This window comes from Lithobates pipiens, unplaced genomic scaffold (genome assembly GCF_037356315.1).
Source record: "Lithobates pipiens isolate NorthernLeopardFrog02 unplaced genomic scaffold, aLitPip1_a1.2 Scaffold_18, whole genome shotgun sequence".
NCBI classification, from domain to species: domain Eukaryota; kingdom Metazoa; phylum Chordata; class Amphibia; order Anura; family Ranidae; genus Lithobates; species Lithobates pipiens.
This window is the reverse complement of record NW_027507758.1, coordinates 159,601,108-159,625,390: the sequence shown is the minus strand read 5'-3', so window position 1 is coordinate 159,625,390 and position 24,283 is coordinate 159,601,108. Positions and strand designations below refer to the sequence as shown.

Below are 24,283 nucleotides of genomic sequence, written 5' to 3'. Positions count from 1 at the left end.
GTCAGATACACATCTTCCCTCCAGACCCCAGGAAACTTGGGGAACCCCCGGGGGCTGCTTTTTATTAAGATCTTCCTGTATGTTCTCCTTTGAGACCGGGGGTCTTTTTCATCCCTGGATCCCTGCCCGGACATACTACGGGTTTCAGACATAAATTTTGTCATATCTTCTGCAACACCTTTTTTAGGGATATCCTGCATTTGTATTTTAGTTGTGATCTCAGCACTTTCCTGGAGTAGGCCTTCCCCAATATGCATTTTCTTTTCCTATTTTTTTCCTCCTTCTTCCCTATTTTGCTTGACATCTTTCCAGTTAATATTTTTTTTCTTTTTTGTCCCCTCCCCCCTTCCTTCCTCCCTGTCCCCCTCTCCCCCCTTCTCCCCTTTAATTTAAATTAAGTTCTAGACGCGGTTTTATTTTATGACTTCTCCTTCCCCTTCGGTATCAACAAGCTTACCTACTGAATCTATCCCCACGTCGGGCTAGCCGGTTTAAAGTATAATATCAGTTCAGGGACACTGTCAAATTGATGTTGAAAATTCTGCGCTCGGTGCTGTATTTAATACTAATATTATTTCAATATTTGGCATTCAATACTAAGCTCTTTATTCAGAAAAAAGGTCAAAATTCAATATTCAGGGCTCAGTTTATTATTTTCATCACTATCAATCCAGTATTTAGAAATCAGCACGGTGTTCCGTACCAGTATCCGTTCAGTATTCATAATTCAATACTCTGTACAGTATTCATTAACAGCGTCCATTCAGTATTCAGTACTCAGTGTTCAGAATTCTGTACTCTGCACAGTATTCAATAACAGTGTCCATTCAGTATTTAGTACTCAGCACAGTAGTCACAAATAGTATCAGTTTGGTATTCCATGCAATACTTGATAATACCAACAGTTCAGTATTCACTATTCAATATTTAGCAGTGAGTACCACACTCACTAATAGTATAGATTTAGTACTCAGCATGGTGTTTAGTATCAGTACCAGTGGTGGCCTGACCATAGGGGGTGCATTGGCGCTGCCCCCACCCCCCCTCCCCTCCAGACAGTCACAAAAAATAATGAAACTGGCCCTTTAAAAAAAAATAGAAAAAAAAGTCCATAAGTGCACTGTGTTCGGGCGCCGTACACTGTGCTCTATGGAAAACGCCATGCCTATGCAATCATGCACTTGATTTGCTCTAAACCCGCCTTTTAACCATTGCACCGAGTAGCTTCTGCATTACTATGCATATTATATGCATTACTATGGCCGGGTGCTTTGAATGACATTCAAGTTATGAGGTCACTTCCTCTTTCTATCTATACTGATTAAGAAGGTTAGGACAGTAGGGATAGGAGTAGTGCTCTAATGGCGTTCATCCTCTCATGATGGGAATGGCGGTACAACATGGATCTGTTGGAGACACCCACTCACATTGCTTCAGGCCTCTTCTCCTCTATTTTTGTACCTTTATTTCACCATGAGATCCAGCAAGTAAGGCCTCTAACACTTTTCTTCAAAATGTGGCATTTGACACACTTTTTGAAAGCACTCTCAGTGCCAATCAAAGCACCTCTAACTAAACAAAAAGGTTACCTTACAGTCCTGTACACACTGTTGAGTTTTCTGCTTTGCTTTAAAAATTATACCCCATGCCACTTTCAATGTGCTTTGCAGCATCTTAAAGCCCCCCATAGAAATCTATGGCCTCATTTATAGGTGCTTTACAGTCTGAAGCACGATTCATTTTTGTATCTCTTTTCAGACAGCAATGCGCAAGCAATGAGGTGGTGCTGTATCGCCTCCTCACAGCCTGTCTTAACCCCTTAATTACTGTTGTGTGCAGTTGCAGAGCAATTGCTGTCTGGTCCCTTTCACTTGAATGCACAAAAGGGGGTATCATTTCTGCTGCAGCCTCTAAGAAAAGCAGTGCGGCCACAGAATGTATTCTCCCCCAACAGGGGGAGAGATTAAGGGACAGTAAAAACATGGCTCAGTCACAGGGTTTACTGCCCCTCAACTGCAAGTTTAAAGGAGGTCTATGATAGAGCTCCCTAACAGCATCTGCAGCTGTTGAGCGGTGTTTATTCAGCGTTAACTGTGCTTTGAGATCACATCCAGCCTGTGGTGTTCAGTGTGGAGCATCAGGAAGGTGATTGGGGATCTGAGTGAGCGATCATCAGATATCACACATGGTTTATGGTGTGAGAATAATACAGCAGGAAGGTGAGCAGGGACCGAAGTCAGGACTAAGCATCCAGGATTCAGCAAGGTGGCAGACTAGATCAGCAGAGCAGGAGGTCAGCTAAATGGAGGACCAGAAGGAGATTACCAGCAGAACAGGGGATAAGTAGAATGGTGGGGGTGTGTGAACAGAGGGGGCTCAGAGGGTGGTTATGATCTAGCGGGGAGAGAAATACTACTACTGAGGATGAAGAGGGGAGATGGTGGGTATGTACTACTTGAGCAGAAAGGAGGTTGGCAGGTATTTTGAATTGCTACTACTGAGTGGGTAAGGGAACTACTGAGGGGGGGATTACTACTGAGCAGGAGGATTACTACTGAGCAGTAAGTTGAGTGAGGAGACGGCAAGTCTACCCTGAAAGGTCATATCTCTGAGTCACCAAGTCTGGGTAAATAATTAGATAACTAGCTCATGTTAATTAGGTTTCTGGTTACAGGTGTATTGTTAGAGTAATATGAGCAGGAGGGGGGAACCTCCTCTTCAACTGTATATAAGACTGCATTCTTGTTCTAATAAACAGTTCATGTTCAGCAATCAAACACATATTGCCTTGTTGTTTGCTGTCAGCAATTAGAATGTCTGATATCTATATTCAGAATGGGAGGAAAGTGGTATATGAAAGCACTCAAGCGGAGTGTGGGATGTTTTGTTACACACACCAACACCTAACTATGCCTCAAATCTGGCAACTTCATCATCATCACTTCCCATTTGACATAATTTCCCCCTTAAAAAAAAACTGAAAACCAACACACACAGAGCATTTGCCAAGCATTATTAAAGCTTCAAAAAAGCATCACAAATGAATGTTAAAGCAGGAGCTGCTTAAATGTGTGTTACTAATCAATGCTAGTGTAAACGAGCCATAAAACACTTCTTGTCTTATGGTATCTGAATTCTGGTAGACTACTTTAAACAGCAGATTTAGATGAACTTGACTAGAAAATTAAAGCTGAAACATTTATTTTCCTTTTAGGATAAAGGTTTTACATTAACAAAAAAAAAAAAAAAAAAATTAAGGAAAAAAAGCCCCCCCCAAAAAAGAAAGCTAAAGCAGCCACCACATCTAATAATTGGTAAGCTGTAATAGAATGTATTTTTGTTTTTGGGTTTCATACCACGTTAAGATTAGTGTACCTTAATAATTAATGCCCACCTATTAATAAATGATTATTGCACAGCTGCCAACTATCCCAGATCTGCCAGGATATCAGTTCTCTGTCCCAATGATGCTGTCTAAAGGGCTCTGTCCCAGGATCATAGAATCAATCTTGTTTAAGTTACTGAGTGTGGGCAGTACATCAAAATAGAGTATTAACTATGGAGACTGTGGCTGTGAGTGGGTGGGTCTAGCAAAAAAAGGGTTGAAGAGCCCAGGAAGTGGCCATGATCTGAGCAGGACCACCAGGAAGTGAGTGTGACAGATGTGGGCCATAGGCAAGAGTGACAGTGTACCATAAACAGGGATAATATATTGTTTTACATGTTTCTACTGAGATGATAGTATTGGGTTACATTCACACTTCTGTGTACCAATGGAAACAAATGTTTTGTGGTGTTGAACAGAAAGTCCATTTCCCTGTTATGCAGTGACTTAAACTGTGTGGTAGTGATAAAGAGGCTAAGAATTAAGTTTGCTTATGTTTGATGCTGCAAACACAATACAACTGGCTGACTGCAGCCAGTTTGAAACATAAACTGCTATGAGGACCCAAAATGTTATCCAACTGAATCAATTTAGCCAAAGAGGATGAAAAAGCCTGATAAAGCATAGTAAACAACTTTTAGAAAACTGTTTGGATATACAGTACATCATGGGGTTGATTTACTAAAGACAAACTAAAGACAGTGTATTTTGTAAGTGTGATTGCACAAATTTTCTCCATAGACTTTGGAATGTTTTGCTGATTTCCATCATCCAATTACGTGAAAACAACAATTATTTTTTTTATTATTTTCCTTGCACCTGACTGGGTATTCGCTACAAAAGTGAAGCTTCACCACATTCACTAAGCTCTGGGGAAGATGAGTGCATCTGCACTTGCAAAGTGCACACTCTATTTGTCTTTAGTAAATCCACTTCATTCCACCTCAAATTTTTATTATAAAGTAAAAGAATTACAAGATACTTGTATTAATGGTACATCTCCCTAGTGGAGTTAAAAAAAAAAAAAACATTCATCTGCAAGAAGACGTGGATAGTTATTAAATATTTTTGGAATGAATATTATCTCTTTAAATCTTCAAATATATATAGCAATACAATTTTAACCATAGTCATAAAGAGCAATACTACATTAACAGCACTAGTAATTAACTAATAAATTAAAAAGCCTGGGTGATAAAATTTCATACACACTACTAAAGCTTATACAGTTAAAAAAAAGACATATAGTTCATAAAGTCCCCAAGAACGCAGTTCATAAAGTGCAAGAAGTGCACCAGAAACCCACAGACTTTATAGGGAATCCTTTCAGCGAATCCACACAACACCAAACAGGCAGAAGAAATCTTGTGCTCTGTGTGACCCCCTTTGGTTGTGCACTTACCCCCTCAAGGGTTGATATCAGGCGCTTCACAAATCACCACTTGCATTGCACAAACAGGTTGCCAGAGAATGAATACAGATATATGCTCATCAAAATGTTCCACACTCTCACCAGGATCTCATTTATAATTCAAATGGTCATGCGAAAAACACAAACACAAGAGGATCCATAGTGTAACCTGTTTAATAGTTAAATCGCACTCCACACACAAATAAAAAACTGCTTATAATGTAAACATATGAATCAGAAGGTGAATATACGAACAAACAATAATCCAAAAATATAAAAATATCAATCACCTTGTAGCGCTTAATTACAGTAGTGCACATTCATTACAAAACTTAATCACCCTCAAAAAACATATATGATATGAACCTTCACATGTGCATAAATAAAAAATCAATAATAGTGCAATATACTGTGATCCAATGCAAATGTGGAAAATATTTTGAACACAATCCCAAACTAGAGAATATAAATAAATTAAATCCAAAATCAGTCCAAAAAGGAAGAAAACTTTTTATCATGTGAAAAGTATAGTGTCCATATATCCGAAAGCCTTCACCACACCCTTGGTGTTCGTGCCCCCCCTTCTTTGGAACACTCACCAGCTATATTGCTCAGCACTCTCGCGTCGAGCCAAAACAGCGTATTTAAGATCTTTAGAAATGATGTTAATCAATATCCAGCAATCACTTGCACTGTAGTTTCCATCAGATATTAATAGAATATCCTCTCAAACATACCTCGGGAAGAAAAAAGGCTTTCCATAGTGTAATATTGTAAAACTCTTTTTAATCTCAAAAAAATCAATCTATATCACACTCACATGAACCTGACTTGGAAAAGGCACTTCATACAGGCACTTCACTTCTCAACAAAAACTTTCTTTCCCCAAAGGCATCGGTGAGCACACTGGATGTTGACAGGATTAATGATATAAGCACTGTCTCTCTAAATGATTGCTGTATGGTACCTGACAGCAGACCATCCGATTAAAAGCAGCGCCAAACAATTCCGTCCAGTCCTCTCTCTTGTGTGTCCTCCTCCCTCCGCCTTAGCTTAGCTCCTTAGTGTGTAAAACGATAGTTGCCAGATAGCCACGCCCCCGACATGTTTCGTCACTTAGACTTCCTCATGGGATTGGCCAATCCCATGAGGAAGTCTAAGTGACGAAACATGTTGAAAAACATGTTGAAAAATAAAAATATATATATATATTACTTTCTGCTAGAATACATAGCCAATAATTTTTTTTTAAAAAATCGAATTTCTTCATCAATTTAGGCCAATATGTATTCTGCTACATATTTTTGGTAAAAAAAAATCCAAATATTGATTGGTTTGCGCAAAAGTTAGAGCGGGGGTATTTTTATGGCATTTTTATTTATTTTTACTAGTAATGGTGATCAGTGATTTTCAGTGGGACTGTGACATTGCGGTGGACACATCGGACACCTACCTGGCACTTTTTTGGGAACCAGTGACATTATTACAGTGATCAGTTCTAAAAATATACACTGACACTTTATAAATGACACTGACAGGGAAGGGGTTAACATCAGGGGCAATTAAAAGGGTAACTCTGTTCCTTCAGTGTGTTTCTGTGTGGGGGGGATGGGCTCACTGCATGGACATTCTGATCCATGTTCCTGATTAGTGTCCATGCCTGACAGCACGGCAGTCTGCTTCTTTACACTGACAGACCACTGTACTGTTTCTGCAGGGAGCGATCATGTCCACTGGGTCCGCTGATTGGCTCCCCTTTGGCCAATCAGCACGCGATCACAGCTCCGGATACAGATACGTGATTCTGCGCAAAAGAACAACCTTGCCGCAGGCAGTCGAGAAGTGGTTAATGAGGAACTTCTGCCCTGCTCCTCAAGTTATGCACAAAAGCACTCACATGCCCAGAGATCCAGTAGTATTCTGTAGGAATCTGCTGCTCAAAATCAGGTCCCACATTGTCATCTGCTTCACTGATGCCATCAGGGGGCCAGAATTTTCATCCAGAATCTTGCAGTTGACCCTCTGGTGACACACATGTCAAAGCTTCATCAGAAGGCTGGCTGCAAAAACCAGGCCATCTACTGTACAGTACCCCGAGGCTCCAAAAAGGTATTTAAAAAAATAAAAAATATCCAGTTGTTGGAAGGGAGTAGGGTAGAAGTGGAATAACAGACAATGGATGGGGAGGGTAGAAATTCACTTTAACGTCTTGCTGCTCACTGTATTAGAACGGATAAATGATTCTCTCCTGAAAGTCAACATTTTTAAATGTCTTCTTTTTTTTTTTAAATGCTCATGCATGCCCTATAGCGTGTGCATGAGCACTACACTTTGATCGCTCTGGACACTGCAGATCAAGAAAAGAGGGTGCAGAGCCAATGCATGCATCGTTTTCCATGTGTGTTTTGACTGGTTATATGATGCATTGCGTAATCCCCCCAGATGGTCCTGAATGGTACAAAGAGTGGTACTGACATAAAAACATCAGCACTGTTCTCTGCAATATTCTCTCTGAGCCCAGGGTGCTTGATGCTGCTGCTTCAGAGGGTGTGCCACTAAAATGCACAAAAGCAAAGACAATGAACATGTTCTTCATTAAAGGGCTTTAAAACAAGCCATCATTCACCTCTCTAGCTATTAATGTGAAGCCATGTATTTACAACAAAGACTCTAAAGTAGGTTTTAGACAGCCCCTAACAGCTGCTAGCTGTTTACATTAAAAAGCTGGTAGGCAGTCAAGATCTGCTCTAATAAGAAAAAAACTACAATTTCAGTGCCTGTGCAGCAAAATGTATTTATTCACAATGCATATAGGCACAGAGATAGCTTTTTTAAAGATATAAATGCATAATGCATAAGTTCATAATCTGGGCACAAGGTTATTTTAATGATGACTAATATATTATATCATATTAGCTGATCATACCACTTTTTTAAAGTTACTCTTGTTCGTTGAATAATGATAAACTGGTAACAAAAAAACTAAAGAATGAAATTATAAAAAATATTAAAACAAGTTAATGGCTTGTTCCTAAATCCATTCAGACTTAGATTTTGAAATTAATTAAGCATGATGAAATACTTCTGATGTTGGCAAACCAAATGTCTTCACCATGTGCGATCCTGGAAAGTATGCAAAGCCAAAGTTGAAGTAAAGCTAAGATTGATTTTTAGAACAATCAAAGCCAAAGTTCCTTACAGACAAATCTAAAACAGACTTTTCCATATCAATACAAAGAATTACTTAGCTTGTGGAAAAGAATTACTGCCAAAAATTAAGTGCATAGTTAGGGGGTATTCAAGACACCAAGCACAGGCAAAACTCTAGTCTGCTAAATTTAAAAAAAATGCATCCCAAGCTGGTAAACATTTATGTTTATATATGATATGTTCATATTTGGCGATAAAGCTGGCGTAAAAATGAAGACACTATTAAATATTTTCTTCATTTAGCAAAATGTAAAATGTAATTTACATATATAATAGCCATTGGGTTTTACAATTCAGCAGCTATACCAAAAGAAAAGGTTGGCAGCCTACAAACCCTCCATTGCACTGGAGTCTACGATAAATATTTAAATATAGCATCAAAGAAAATCATTTTGAACGTGTTGCATTTTAAGAAGCAGACTAACCCCTTGGAAGTGAGATTGAAAAATGGGTCACAATTATTCCCATGTAAGTATAGGGCCCTGAGGGATCTGATCAAGCTGAAGAAGAACACATGGAACATTGTGTAGCCAAAGAAAGTGTATATGGGGAAATGGAGAAAATAGAGAAAATAAGGGAAGAGTATGTAATATTATGATATTGGAGGAATACTGTATATCTTAATAGTGAGGTCCAAATACTTTGCTCCTCCTTCTATTGTAGCTAGCATCCAGTGTTTAGTCAGTGTTGTAAAACTTGGTCTGAGAAGAGTAGACTTTTGTAATGTTCAGAATGAAAACCTTACCCTAACTAAATGTCAAGCACTGTGGGAGATAAAGATGCAGCTGGATATGATACTAAAACCATCTGAAAAGGGAGGTAATATAGGCAAGATTATGTGAAAATGTGTTTAAAAACATTCAAAAACAATAAGTGGTACACCAAGATACCAGCACTAGGAAAAGTGACCAGGAGTGATGGTTTGAATTGTTTGATTGTATTCAGCATGAAGGGGCTAACCCATACAAAAAAAGGTACAGGATCCCAGAATACTGGTACAATATGAATTTCCATAGGTGCCTAAATCAAGTATGAGTTTCCCTGGGTGCCCCATCATTTTAAAGTGGGGAACAACAAATGAAAAAAAAAAAATAGTGATCGTTATGATGATTACGGACCATACATTGGTGGTTTGGGATTCTATCAAATATTCTGCCGTACTGTTCTTTCCGCACCTCCCATATCTGCCTCTCTTGAACTGTCCTCTCTTTCCTCTGGGACTGGAAAGCCCACCAAATTTTTGCTGGTGGCAACTAAATCTATTTGCAACTGTTTTCTCTCTTCTAACCACACGGGCATCCAATCCATGGGTTGCCCTGTGTATTTGTGTATATGTAATAATAATTTAAAAAATGGTGCACCAATTCAAGAAGTGATGCAGCAAAAATAGACAAATATGCAGGAATGACTATCCCTAATTAAAAAATAAATAAAATAAAAGTGGTGATATGCGATAATATGCAATAATGTTGTGAAACAATGATAACGTGCACTAATTCAAGAAGCTATGCAGCAAAAGTAAATAAATAGGCATGAATGACTATCCCTCATTTAAAAAATAAATAAAAATGCAGTAATATGCGTTAATAAGTTAAAAAGTAACTCAGGAAGCGAAGCAGCAAAAATAGACAAATATGCATAAATGCCTATCCCTAATTAAAAAAAAAAAAACACAAAACAAAAATTGCAGTAATATGTGATAATATGTGAAACAGTGATAAAGTGTGTTAATTCAAGAAGCTAAACAGCAAAAATAGACAAATATGCATAAATGACTATCTCTAATTTAAAAAAAATACAATAATATGCGATATATGTGAAACAGTCATAAAAGTGCTCAAATCAGAAGCAGATATTCATCTGATTTTACATAAAGAATAATAAAATATCTGCTTTTGATTCAAGCACTTTTATTACTGTTTCACATATTATAGCATATTATTGTATTTTTTGTTTTTTAAAGTAGGGATAGTAATTCATGCATATTTGTCTATTTTTGCTGTTTAGCTTCTTAAATTAGTGCACTTTATCACTGTTTCACATATTGCATATTACTGCAAGTTATTTTTTTAATTAGGGATAGGCATTCATGCATATTTGTTTATTTTTGCTGCTTAGCTTCTTGAATTAGTGCACTTTATCATTGTTTCTAAACATTATTGCATATTATCGCATATTACTGCATTTTTATTTTAATTAGGATAGTCATTCCTGCATATTTGTCTATTTTTGCTGCACATCTTAAATTAGCACACCATTTATTATTAGTATTATTACATATACACATGGCATCCCATGATGGAAATCATTGTGTTTTCAGATGGAGGGGCATAGATGCATAAATATAGAGATTGCAGAGAATAGCCAGCCAGGAATAAAGCTACAGAAGATGTCAACAGAATGTAAGAGGGAAATGGTCGACATTGCACACAAGTAGGAGACAAATCTAGCCATTTATAGACCAAACCCAATACAGCACAATAGAGAAACCAGTAGTGGTGGAATCCTCTGATCATCTCTCTGCTTTACTGTCAGGGATAGAAGGCATGCCTAGACCAGAAAGGTCATGTGAACTGAGACCTCTGTAGAGTGAGGTGAGCCCAGTATAGATGGTGACACAAGTATCATCCTTTTTCTATTTGCCATGAAAGGGATCTCTCTGTATACAGCATAATGCATGGGTCTCTCTGTATACAGCACAATGCATGGGTCTCTCTGTATACAGTACAGTACATGGATCTCTTTACAACACCGTACAGTGCAGTCATCTCTCTATATACAATGCATGGCTCTCTATATACACCCCCCTATAGTTGGTGGTATTCCGCATTTTTACTGTATTGTGGGGATTTGTAGTCCTCTATACAGTGGTGGAACTACCAGGTTTCTTCCACCTCTCATTAAATACATACATTTTCTGCTAAATCTCAGCATATAAACAAGGTAAAATATCAAAAAAGGGAATTTCCCCTATAAGGGGTTTTCCAAGCAGCAAATAAGTGGAATACTACATAGAATGTGACTCCTCGTAAGCCACACCAAGGCGGTTTTTTGCTCCTCTTACTGGTACGCCCGCTGACCAGAGATCCTCGGTGGGACCCGATGAGGGGATTTACTTCGATGATTTCGGTTCAGGAGACATCGTACAACACGGTGCAAGTGGTAATTATACAGAGATGCTCATTTCTGTTTTATTTGATTTTGTGGTTTCTAATTATGAATTTTAACATATGTCATCACTTTCAAATCGTAAAAATCCTCTGAAGAAAACCTGGTAGGGTCGAAACGTGCCAGATTTATCACCATTTTAGCGCTTGACTATTGTGTACTACTATGTATTGTAAATAGTTTTACTGGCGTTGTTGTTGTCATTTTTATATCTCCTGTACCACAGCTCTTACAGCCATTTTCCAATTTTTGCTATTTTGATCTAATAAAAATTCAAATTTAACTTTCATTCTATGTAGTATTCCACGTATTTGCTGCCTGGAAAACCCCTTATGGGGGATATTCCCTTTTTTGATAATTCTTTAGGGTGTGCAGCTTTTTTCTTTTCTCCTATTAGTGACCCCTCTTTTTTGTAAACAAGGTAAAATAAAACATTCCAAATTGTGCTACACCAATGGTATATTAGGGATAGTCACTCCTTGAATTCTACCTCCCTGAACTCCATATTACTATGGAGTTACCACTCACCTCTCTGCACACCACTCCCAAAGTGATTCTATGGCTGCTACAGCAGGTATCCTTCTTATCTAGGATACCTAAAAATGGGTTAACTGTCACAGTCTCTATGGGGAGATCTATGTAACCATAAAAAATTGCTAAATAATCAATCCAATAAATTCAATTCAATTGATGAATATAAATAAAAATAACACTATATAATGAATCATAATATATAATACATGGACCATGCAGAAAAAAGCATAATAAATATTGTAATAATCATATTGACATATTTAATATTCATATTGGATAGACATATTTGGTACAAGCAATCACAATTGAAAAATTTAATGGACATACAGATCAAGTCAACATGATTATCCTAATAAATATAGATATAAAATACAGTTGATAAAATTTATGATTTTGAGCAAGCTTGATTTGGCATCCCTGAGTGTAGACTCAAAGCGTTTCATGGCGTTTAAAGGAGTGGGATGCATGGATATTGGCTATAAAGTGAAATTAATGGATAAGAAGTCTCAGATATTATGTCATGCTTTCAAAAAGAAAGCTGAATTTAAAGATTTATATATTACCTATGGCAGAGCCCAAAGTAGGTAGCCCAGTAGTCCCCATGTTGAAGTAGGATGGTGGTCCTGAGTGAGCTGTCTCCCCTGGGGTTGAGGCGGGGACAAACCCCCCTGTACACAGGGGATTCTCAGCTGAAAGTCGGGCAGCCTTCCGGGAAGAAATCTCCCGCCCGCAGCTATACAACCGCTTTAAACATCCAAAACCTTAACAAAGCTCTAGGACCGAAGGGTGTAATGTAGGTTTAAGTTATGGGAACTCAAGTAGTTAAAGGCTGGAATTTGAACTTTACCTTGGTGCAGTAAAGATACCTTGCTTTTCCATGATGACATTCATTTTGACTATGTAATTTAATAAAATGTTATTTTGTCCTAAACATTCTTTCAAGTGGAAGGAAATATATCCTATTGTGAACATCTAACAATGTGTTTCCAATCCTATTTATGAACAACAGTTTATAATATGCTTTTTTTTCCTGCAAGTGGAAATGGCAAACTATGGGCTGAGTGCATTTTGTTGCCAAACTATTTTTATTCAACTTATGCTCCATTGCAAGTTGTAATTAAACTAGTGAACTAAATGAATTATGCTTCTCTTATTTTTTTCTATGTCTCAGTGGATATGTGTACTGCTACTTAAAAATCAAAAGATTATTAAGTACAGACCCACCAACAAGAATTTAGAAGGATAAAGCACATATTTTCAACATCGTTTTCCCCCGGTCACCATTTAAAGGAAAGTTGTTATAGAAGAAAAACAGACTGCCATGGCTGAGCTCTCTAGAAAATACTTATTGCTTGGCTTCCAAGCTGATGTTTCTGCCTCAATACTTTCACATGCTGACCCAGAACGAACATGCAGATAATGCCTTCTTACTTTTCTCCAACTTTTCTGATCTGTTTACTAGCTCAAGCACAATATTTCAAAGTGCTGAAGCCAAGGGTCAGCAAAAATATGAAGTGTAATGGGAACTAGAAGACCCTCCCACTCTTTCCCGGGCCAGCCTTTAGAGCCATAGTAAGACAATAATCTATTTCCCCTTCATCTGTCTTCATTTCCCTCTGAAGCATTTTACCTGACAAAATGCTACAGTTTGGGTGCAACATAAACTCAATCCAGGACTATACCCAGCATCATTCGAGACACACACACAGTACGGCTCAACTCCACCCTCTACTTTTTGCTCACTGGATTTTAATGACAGCAGCAGAAGCCAATGGCTTATGCTGCCACCTCTGTGTTCTATGAGAGCAGGGAGAGAGGAGAGAGCTGCTGTAGAGGGGCAAAGAGCTGGATGGAGTGAGAATAGTGGGGGGCAGTACAACTACTGGGACATTTTTAACGTTAAAGTGATTTCTTAAAAATAACAAACATGTTATACTTACCTTCTCTGTGCAGTGGTTTTGCATAAAGCATCCTCTTGTTGGGTCCCTCTTCGGTGCTCCTGGCTCTTCCCTCCTGTTGAGTGCCCCTACAGCAAGCAGCTTGCTATGGAGGCACCTGAGCCGAACTGCAGCTCTGTTAGTCCATTCAGACACGGAGGCAAGGCCTCCCCCCTCTTTCTCCTCATTGGCTCACTGATGTTGATTAACAGCAGCGGGAGCCAATAGCGCTCCACTGCTGTCTCAGCCAACGAGGAGGAGAGGATAGGGAGGGGCTCAGTTAAGTATTAGGGGAGGCTGCTGCACACAGAAGGTTTTTATCTTAAGGCATAAAATGCCTTAAGATTGAAAAAAAAAAATTCTGCCTTTACAATCACTTTAATGTAGGCAAAAGGTAAAAAATGCTATGCATTTAAAAATACTTTAAGCTATCAAAACTGTAAACAAGCTTTTTACAACTGTCTAAAGCTCAACCTGCTGCATTATTAAAAGGCTAATTAACACTAATAAAAAAATATTTCATAGTCTCCTTCTTTTTTTTTGTAAGTATATTGCCTCTTTTATTACATACTGCCTTGTCTGTAGAAGCGACCATGTAGTGAGAGGGTCACTTTAAGAATATGATAATACCAACTTACAAGCACTTCAAAAATAGATGGAAATATTAATTAAGCTATACTGTCTGCCAGAATAATTTCACATGAACTACAGTAACCTTAGCTGTTCTTACAGAGCTTCTCTGTTTCAAAACCCAAATAAGCAAGTAGAAAATATGCATAATAGAATTAACTCTTTTATGCCCCAGTTCTACCACTTTGGTGTGTGTCAGTTTAACGTATTGTAACAATTTCAATATATATTATTTTATAGAATGCTCCACGTCATTTGTTTTATGAGCAGAAAGACATGTAAAAAGTGGCACATTTACCTCTTCACTGCATAACATTTTTAATAGCTAATACTATAGCTAATAATTTGAATAAAATATGCTTCAGTATGTATCTTAATCCTGAAACGTATATTGTTTGGTCAACAAAAAACAAGTGTACATTTTGACATTTTAAAGGTTTTTAATTTTTCTAATAGCATGTGCCAAGTTTAACCACTTTCAGGCCGGACCATTATGCAGGCCAATGACCAGACCACTTTTTGCGATTCGGCACTGCGCCATTTTAACTGACAATTGCGCGGTCGTGCGACGTGGCTCCCAAACGAAATTGACGTTCTTTTTTTTCCACAAATAGAGCTTTCTTTTGGTGGTATTTGATCACCCCAGCGTTTTTATTTTTTGCGCTATAAACAAAAAAAGAGCGTCAATTTTGAAAAAAAAACGCATTCTTTTTTGCTATAATAAATATCCGACAAAAATATATAAAAAAACGTTTTTTTCCTCAGTTTAGGCCGATACGTATTCTTTTACATATTTTTGGTAAAAGAAAATCGCAATAAGCGATTATTGATTGGTTTGCACAAAATTTATAGCATTTACAAAATAGGGGATAGTTTTATGGCATTTTTATTAATAACTTTTTTTTACTAGTAATGGCGGCGATCAGCAATTTTTATTGTGACTGCGACATTATGGAGGACACATCGGACATTTTTGACACATTTTTGGGACCATTGTCATTTATACAGCAATCAGTGCTATACAAATGCACTGATTCCTATGTAAATGACACTGGCAGCGAAGGGATTAACGAGGCGGTGGCAGTGCAGGAGTTAAGGGTGTCCTAGGGGCGTGTTACTAACTGTGGGGAGCTGGGCTGTGTGCTAGTGAACACTGATCTCTGCTCCAATCACAGGAAGCAGAAATCAGTGTCACGTGTTGCTAGGCAGAACGGGGAGATGCTGTTTACAACGGCATCTCCCCGTTCTCCTTCCCTGTGAGACGATCGTGGGTATTCCCGCGGCGATCAGGTCCGCGGGACCCGCGACCGGACACACGGGGGTCCCGACCAGCACGCGACGGCGGTGCACATGCGATGGCAAATTCAGCTGGACGTACCTGTATGCCAATTTGCCTGCCCATGCCATTCTGCCAACGTGCATCATCGTGCGCCGGTCGGGAACTGGTTAACGGCTCTAACTTTCTAGGGATTAAACAAATCCAAATTAACTCACTCTATTTTATAAAAACGGATTGCTCAGAAATACAAGGGGTGGGCTGTTGTAAAACTGGCACTTCTCCTCTTCTTGAAATTCTGTCTGAAAAATTATATAAAAGATGGAAATTTTTTTTTTTTTTTTTTTTATGCCCCTGGTATTTTCTGTAACACCTTAGGCTGGTGGAAGCAGCCTGGCCCTGAATTAAGTTCTCTTAGTAAGAACAACAAAACAGAAAGAAAGAACGCAAGATTAAGAGACAATTTATACTTCCACTGCTATTTTCAACATATTTTTTTCTTGATTTTCAAGTAACATTTCCTAGGTTCAAAGGGAAAATTGCAGGAAAGTCTTTGTGAACACCCTTACCCATGAAAAAAAAAATCCCATAATACCCAATTTTGGTGAATCTGTAAATTTGTGGGGTGAAAATGTTTCAACAATTAAATTTTTTAATCTAATACACTCAAATCATACGTGAGATTTTTTTTTCAACATCTGTAGTTGTCCTTTTTTTTTTTTTTTTACCTTACTTTGTCTACTATGAGAAAAGACAATTTCTTTACGTTACCAGTAGTTAAAGATTCAATAATGTAAAATATTGCCGTTTAGCTATTCTTCCAGCCAATATTCAACCATTTCTAGAGTTACTCAGATATCCTAACTTATGTCAGCTTTCACCCTAAAATAAAACCTTGTTGAAAGAGGTTGTTAGTTCAACTCAAGAAAAACACTCATTGTGATTCATTTATGTCAACTGCAGGAAATTACTGTATAAGAGGCAAATACATCTGAGTTTTCTCTTTTGTTTTAGAGAGGAGAACATATGAGGTCCAACAAATGAAACTGTTCCAGTACTAACAACATTTTTATTAACTTCACTGTATTCCTAAATAGGTTTTAAGAAGAATCCTACCTGTGCCGTAGATGGACTGAAAGCTACGTCGATGACAGATTCTGTGTGCTCCTTCAGTCTTTCCAAATATGTACTAGATCGTGTGTCATAAATATATGCCTTTAACAAATAAGAACATACATGGCGTTTTTTCAGTATATAAAGTTTCAAAGGGATGATATTTCTAAGAGTTAATGAATTATTTTACATTCCAATAGTATACAGTATATTACACAGAAACCTGACAATACAGCTACAAATACATTGCATATGCTCTAGTGTTAACGCTCACGTTTCACACACTGACAGAGATTTAACTTTCTGGTGAGCCAATCAAAAATGTCTGTATCTCAAAGCTAAAACCTAATATTTTTAAGCACTTGCCTCCATTTGGGCAGCTACATCTACTTTATTTGCATATGCCAGTACTGATTACCCTCTAGCAGCTTTATTTTCTTTTTAAAGTGATAGATAAAGTACAGTGTTCTGATCTGCCCAAAACATTTTGTCTCCAAGATGTCCTCAGGAGCCCAGCATGTTTTGATCTCTAAAACAACCTCAAAAGTTCTCCTAAAGATGTCTTAGAGATGAACACTGTGATGTCATTACACACTGGAGGACAGCCACACAGACACTGGAAGTGTGGAATGCACCTGAGGATGAAATGCATTGGGTGAGGCAGATCCCTGTGAAGTCATTAAACGCTGGAAATGGTTGTACGCACCACGGAAATCAGAAGTGCAGGTGATGCTGCATTCCTAAGGTGTCTGCATGTCATGTTATTTTAAGTGCTGGAATAAGCACTTCATGTGTGGGTGAATTTTGTGTTCATCAGATAATTTTTTTTTGTTTTTTTTATTTACATTAACATAAGAGAAAAGAAAAACAACAATCAATCAACATCCAAATACCATTCATGCATAAATCCCATCATATAAATAGCATTTTATATAGGATAAGAATTTGTACGAGGGAAAGCACAGAGAATTAAAATTAAGACACTGCGCAGAGGTTTCATTGTAATGTAATAGGAGACATAATTACTGGTGCAGAGTATGTCATAGGAGTATAACACCTAGGATATGTATTAAAGGGTTTTTCTAACAGTTAATATCATAATAAACAGGCCTTCTCTCAAAAAATACTTAATCAATTTTATAACAAGGTTTGAAAATAGCTATCAGAGGACAGGATGAGTCTGAGCACTACCAAATCCATTCCATGCTAGTTATGCTAGTTAATACTTGTCTCAGCATCAGTACCCACAGGTACCAGGGCATTGCAGCAATCTCTGAGATATAAGTACAATTGGTGCTGGGCCTATAGTAGAGAGCCATGGTTCCCATAGATTTTTAAATTTCCCCAGACAACCTCTGGGTTGGAAAACCATGTTTTCCTTCATAAGTGTCAGATTAACTAGGTGTCATCATTCCTCAATTGTACAAACTTATATCAAAAACGATTAGACTTAAAGTGCAGTAAAACTAAAGTGCTAAAATGTCCATCCACTACATTCTTCTCCAGAATGATCCATAAAAAAAAAATCCTAGATTCCAAGTTCATAATCCACTGTAAGTTCATCCAGTAACATAAGGTGCTCTTGTGCTCTCTTCCATTGTTTAAGCAACCAAACACAATAGTGCTCATGTTCACCTCTACCCTTCCCCCCTAGTGGGTGCCATGCACCAAATTTGATGCGACCCCTTACTGTATATGTGCTCGTATAGTATCACAGCACTTTGAACCAACCATTTTTGACACTGGAGAGAATGAAGAAGGACCCTACTCATCAAATGACTACATTTTGGAATTTAGGGCATCACCAGACCATTTAATTGCATTAACACCATACTCTAGACAAGGATTCAGTTGCCTGGAAGAAGAGGACCTGTGGTCGAGAGAAGGAGGAAGCAAATGGAATAGACAGTATACAAGTGTATATTGACCTTGTTAGATACAATAAGAGGTTTCATCAAATCTGGTGAGTGGCACCCACTAGGAGGTGAACATGAGCACTTTTGTGTTTGGTGGATAAAACGCTGTAAGAGAGTCAGCACAAGAGTACCTAATGTTACTGGATGCATTTACAGTGGATTATAGAATCTAGGAATGTTTTGTTGATGGATCATTTTGGAGAAGAATGTAGTGGATGGATATTTTAGCACTTTAGTTTAACTGCAATTTATTTTAACTTATACTGTAGCTGTTTCTTGCACTTTTTTTGCACTTTATTCAAATACACTTTATTAATCTATTGATTTTGTGGTATGGCATTGACTGCACTTGACTGATATAATGCACTTTAAGGTTGGAAAGTTAGCACAATACAGGGTATTTTGTAAGTGCAGCACCATTTTTGATTATTACTATTACTATTGCCATTAGGAACAATAGGACATGCTTGCATGCTTAAGGAGTGCATCCACAAGTGCAGGGTCTGGTGTTCTATAATTCCTCAATTGTAAGTGGGCTAGGAGAGAGCCTATTTTGGGCCACCAATTTTTTCATCCAAAAAGTTCTGATCACTGTGGCCAATATCGGATTTCCTTGTCTAGTTAGCCCAATAGGCATCCAAATAATGCGGGTGTGGTACGCCTGCATAATATAAAAAGTTGTGTATGTTTTTGAGAGGGAACGAGAAACACTTTTGGGACAACTTTTAATGTTGCCACCCACTGTTCATATAAACCTGGATTCAGGAGGCATATGCCTCCTGAATCAGTAGCTGATAAAGGTAAGTTCACAACCCTTTTTTAGTGTCTACGTGGGGTAGGTGGGAAATGAGGGGTATAATTGTTAAGGTAAGTTTTTGAGTACAGGATAGACAAACACTGGAAGGTAGACAAAGCACCAAGTGTATCTGAAGTTCTTATAAATACCCAAGCCCATTATACTTACGAATCCCTACTGGCTAGTAGGGGTGGTATCAATAGAAAGTATGGACAATATGGTTTAAAGGTAATAAAGATAATATTATTTAAAATATCTTACCATACCCTAGCTGAAATTTCAATGCTCAAAGGACGGTCGGACCGTGGATAAGTTCTTTCCCTTTCCCTCCCCCCCTCTCCCCCAATTTATTACTTTTGTATTTTTAGACTTATTTTGTTCTGTAAACTGTATTACTCAGATAAGCTAATACTGTCAGTGTAAAACATATACCCTGTGAGTATGTCTATTGAGCATACTCGGTGAAATATTCTCTATGCAAATTCCATGCACTATTTTATGTTATGCATTACTGTAACTCTTACTGATGTAGTACTGTATTTCATGTATATAATATGAAAACTTAATAAAAACCATTTCAAAACAAAAAAAGTGCCAGCAGTAAGTGTGAGAGGTAGTAAATTCCACCTCTGCACCAAGCCTCCGCATCTGGCACAATCAAGAGTTCTTGGAGTGCTCTATTATGCCAGATGGGAGAGTAGTTGTTGTGTACGGGTATATCTAGTTTGATAGAGGCCAGTCTCCATATCTTTCTGTAGTGGATTAGGAGGGAGTTATATTCTTCTTTTTGGGTACTATTTTAAATTCCTGCTGCTATGGCGCAAATGGGATCTGTGGTTAGTTGAGCCCAGGTATGGCATAGAAGTGAGGTGAATCGCTTTCTGTCCTTCTTGTCTATATGGTACAGTTGGGATAGTTGGGATGCTAAGTAGTATAAACTGAAGTCCGGTAGGGCCATACCAGCCAAATCAGTGGGGTTTTTGAGTAGTCGTCATGCTAATTTGTGCCTATTTTTCCACCAAACAAAAGGTTTGAGAATCGCATCTATAGTTTTGAAATATCTCAGGAGTAGATATACAGGGGTGTGCCATAATATATATAGGATTTTAGGAAGGAGTATCATTTTAATAAGGTTAATGCGACCTAGTACCCCAAGAGGAAGGCATGCCCATATTTGGGTTTTAGATTTAATCAGGGTGAACAGTGGTTTTACATTGAGAGAGATATAATCTGGGGCATGGCCTGACGCTGTATGGGGTAGGACGTGCAGGCCCTGAGCTCCGTATGTTGATCCTCTAATTAATCCTGCAACACCTGGAAAACTGGGGAACTAACCTGAAAGGGTACCTGGGCAGATTCCTCACATCCTGACTGATCCCAAATGGCCCTCAGCTACACGGTGGCCTACATGGAGCGGCGATCCCCTGCACGGCGGCCGGCACTCCTAGGAAAGTCCCCGGCTTTGGCCTACTCCTGGAGCCAGCGGCCATCTTGGTACACCCAAAACTCTGGCTAGCGCTGTATTCAGGCCCTGCGGTCTACAGGACCACCTTGCACAACATTGGCAACATATGCACAGACACCCCAGACCCCTGAGGTATGTTACCATCAAAATCGCAGAAAGCAGCGGCGGCGGAAAAACTTGAACAGTTCCCCAGACAGAAAAAGGAAGATATGGAGGAAGATGGCGCTCCTGAGAAGGTGGGGGGGAGAACGAACGACAAGTGACACCGATAAGCTGCTAGAAGCAATCACTTTATGCAGAACTTCTCTGCAAATTGAGGAGGTGAAAATGGATATGTCCCTTATTAGACAGGACTTCCAAAAGCTCACAGACATGGTGAAGGAGACAGAGACCAGGTTGAGCACAGTGGAGGACGCCCCTGCAGACATCCTCAGACCGCATGCAACAGCAAATATGCCAACTCCTTACTAGACAGGATGATATGGAGAACAGGCTGAGAAGATGTAATTTGCGCTTTATTGGTCTGCCAGAGGGGACTGAGGGAAAGGACACTACTACGTTCTTAGAACAACTCGTAATTACTACCTATGGGAGGGAAGCCTTCTTCCCCATGTTCGCAGTGGAGCGAGCGTACTGCATGCCAGCCAGACCCTTCGCCCCGCAGGGAGCCCCCCCGCACATTCATAGCTAAACTCCTCAATTACAAAGACCGAGATGCAGCTCTGAGAATGGTGAGAGAAAGGCAACATTCCAGTAGGAAATGTTAAAGAGAGAGATATAATCGATTGTTGCCCTAGTTATGCTCACCGCCAAGTATCTGATTGTATTGACTAGCTGTAGGGGCAATTGGGTCTGTAGTTCAGTTTGGGAAGCAGGATCGAGTAGGAGAATTTGTAACTTCTCCCAGTTGATCTTAAATCTGGAAAAGGAGCCAAAGTGTTCAATTGTTTGTAGGGCCTCAGCCAAAGAAGGACCTGAATTAGCTAGATATAGTAGTGTGTCATCAGCGCACATGCTTATTTTTTCTTCTAGATCACCTAAGTGCAAGCCCTGTATCAGTAAATTGCATCTGATAGATATTGCTAGAGGTTCTCTGGCCATGGCATATAGTAGGGGAGATGGAGGGCATCCCTGCCTGGTGCCTCTAGACAATTCAAAGGTATCTGACTGCCATCCGTTAGCTGTTACCCTAGCTACCGGGGCCTGGTATAGTAATAGATCCATTTAAGAAATTTGGGGCCAAAGCCGTATTGTGCCAGGCATTTCTACAACTAGTTCCATTGTACTGAGTCAAATGCCTTGGCCATGTCAAGTGTTACCACTACCTTTCCTCCAAAATTATCACGATGGGCTTGCATGTTTATAAACAGTTTTCTAAGATTAAATGAGCTGTTCCTGACTGGCATGAAGCCGGTTTGGTCTTCATGCACTAGGGTTAGGATAACCTGATTAAGGAGCAACGCCAACATTTTCGCTAATATCTTGACGTCTACTTGGAGCAGGGAAATGGGCCTGTATGATTCTTGGAGGCCATAATCCTTACCCAGTATGGGGATGAGTACTATAACAGCCTCCCTTATGGATGTTGGAAAGTCTCAAACAGGTGCGTGTAAAGGGTAAGCAGCTGATGTAGGAGAGTCTCACTGTATTGTGAATAGAATTCGATGGGTAATCCATCAGACCCAGGTGACTCTGATCTTTCGAAGCTGGAAATTGCCTCTGCTATCTCCTTGGTCATTAGTGGTGCCTCAAGTGCTTCTATTTGGGTTGAAGCCAATCGTGGGAAGGTGAGTTCTTCTAAGAAGTGATCAATGGGTGCTAGATCATTGGGTGTAGTGGTAGTGTAAAGGGAGATAAGAAACTTGTAGAACATTGCAGTTACTGCTGTAGGTTCAGTTACTATCTCACCTGACGGGTTCTGTAGGCAAATTACTACTGGGGAGTCTGTGCTCACTGTGAGCCATTTATGCTAAAAGCTTTCCCGCTCTCTCTCCGTGTTCAAAGAGTTGTTATCTAAAGAAGAAAAGCTTTCTTATAGACATCTCATATTGTAGCTGGTTAAGAACTCTAGATTGCAGCTTAATGTGGAAGGCTTTGTCAGGAGTTGGGTCAGTTGCATACTGACATTCTGCGAGGGAGAGCTCCTAAATAACCTTTTCAGCTGTGGTTATTTTAAGTCTATTAATCTGAGATATCAAGAGTGGCCCTTACATGGAGTTTGAATGAGCCTCATATATTCACAAATGAGGTAGAGTGAGCGTTTTCCTGGAAGTATCTTTTCCATTCATCGTCAATCTGACCATCATCTGGTAATAATGAGCGCCAGAAATGATTTAATCTCCATGGCCTAGATGGTTTGCTATAGGGACAGCTAGTGTCATCCAGTACAGACTGTGATCTGACAAAAGTCTAGGGCACAAGGCCGCATCTAGCAGATGAGGCACGAGTATCTGTGACAGGAGAATAAAGTCTATGTGGACATGGTGTTGTGTGTGGAAGAGAAACATGAGTATGCTCTGGTGTTAGAGTGTTTGGTCCTCTGCAAATCAAGCAGATTGAAGCATGATTTCAGTCTGGCAAATCTGGTGGATGTACAAGAACTAGGGGTCGAGGCTGGTTGTTATGCTAGGTCAGGGTTTAGGGTAGCATTGATTTCTCTCAGCCAAATGGCAGGGATCGTCAGGTGCTGAGCCATAAAGTTGAGTCCCTCTGTCAAGACTGTTATGGAAAATGGGGGTGCTATATAATAAGCCATTAGTAGGAACTGCTCACCATATATTTTAGCATGAATAAAGACATATCGGCCTTGGGAATCTGAGCTTAGGTCACACAGTTCAAAATGTAGGAATTTGGTTATAAGCAATGACACCCCTCTTGCATGTGTAGTATAGATTTAATTATACACCCAGCCAATCCAGGGGCGTTTAAGGGAAAGACAGGGAAGGTAAATTGGTAAAAGGTTACATTTTAAATGGAGGCTCGGTAGAAAGTCTACAGTACCTGGAAGGAGTGTGACAAAAGAGGCTTGTGGTTCCTCGTTACAGCCGTGTGCTGTATATTGTAGATTTAACAGGCACTTTTCTGTTGGTTTCTCGGCTCTCTAGCCATGGCGATGGTGTCTTCAGGAGTTTCAAAGAAAATGGTGCAGTCATCATCTTCCACACAAAGGCGTGACGGGAACAGAATGGAATATTTAAGGTTTTTGATGCATAGGCATCTTTTGGCTTCGTTTTCGTACTTCAGTGGAGAAGTCAGGGAAAATGGCCACCTTGACATTGCCAAAGGATAAATTGCCTCTCACCCATGCCATGCATAGTGCTGCATCACGATCTTTGTAATTCAGTAATTTTAGCAATAAATGTACATGGAGGGGCACCCTGTGGTGGTTGTCTGGTGGGCATCTAGTGTGCTCTTTCAACAGCAAATGTGGCTGAGAAGGCCT

At 39.2% G+C, this 24,283-nt stretch overlaps 1 protein-coding gene across 1 annotated transcript in view; it reads right to left on the bottom strand.

Moving 5' to 3' along the window:
• The window catches only part of WDR27 (WD repeat domain 27), a 577,860-nt gene that overhangs the window by 156,818 nt on the left and 396,759 nt on the right, over positions 1 to 24,283 (bottom strand). The window contains exon 24 of the mRNA XM_077486311.1: positions 16,668 to 16,766. Coding sequence (XP_077342437.1) covers positions 16,668 to 16,766 — 99 coding nt within the window. The remainder of the gene's footprint in view (positions 1 to 16,667; positions 16,767 to 24,283) is intronic.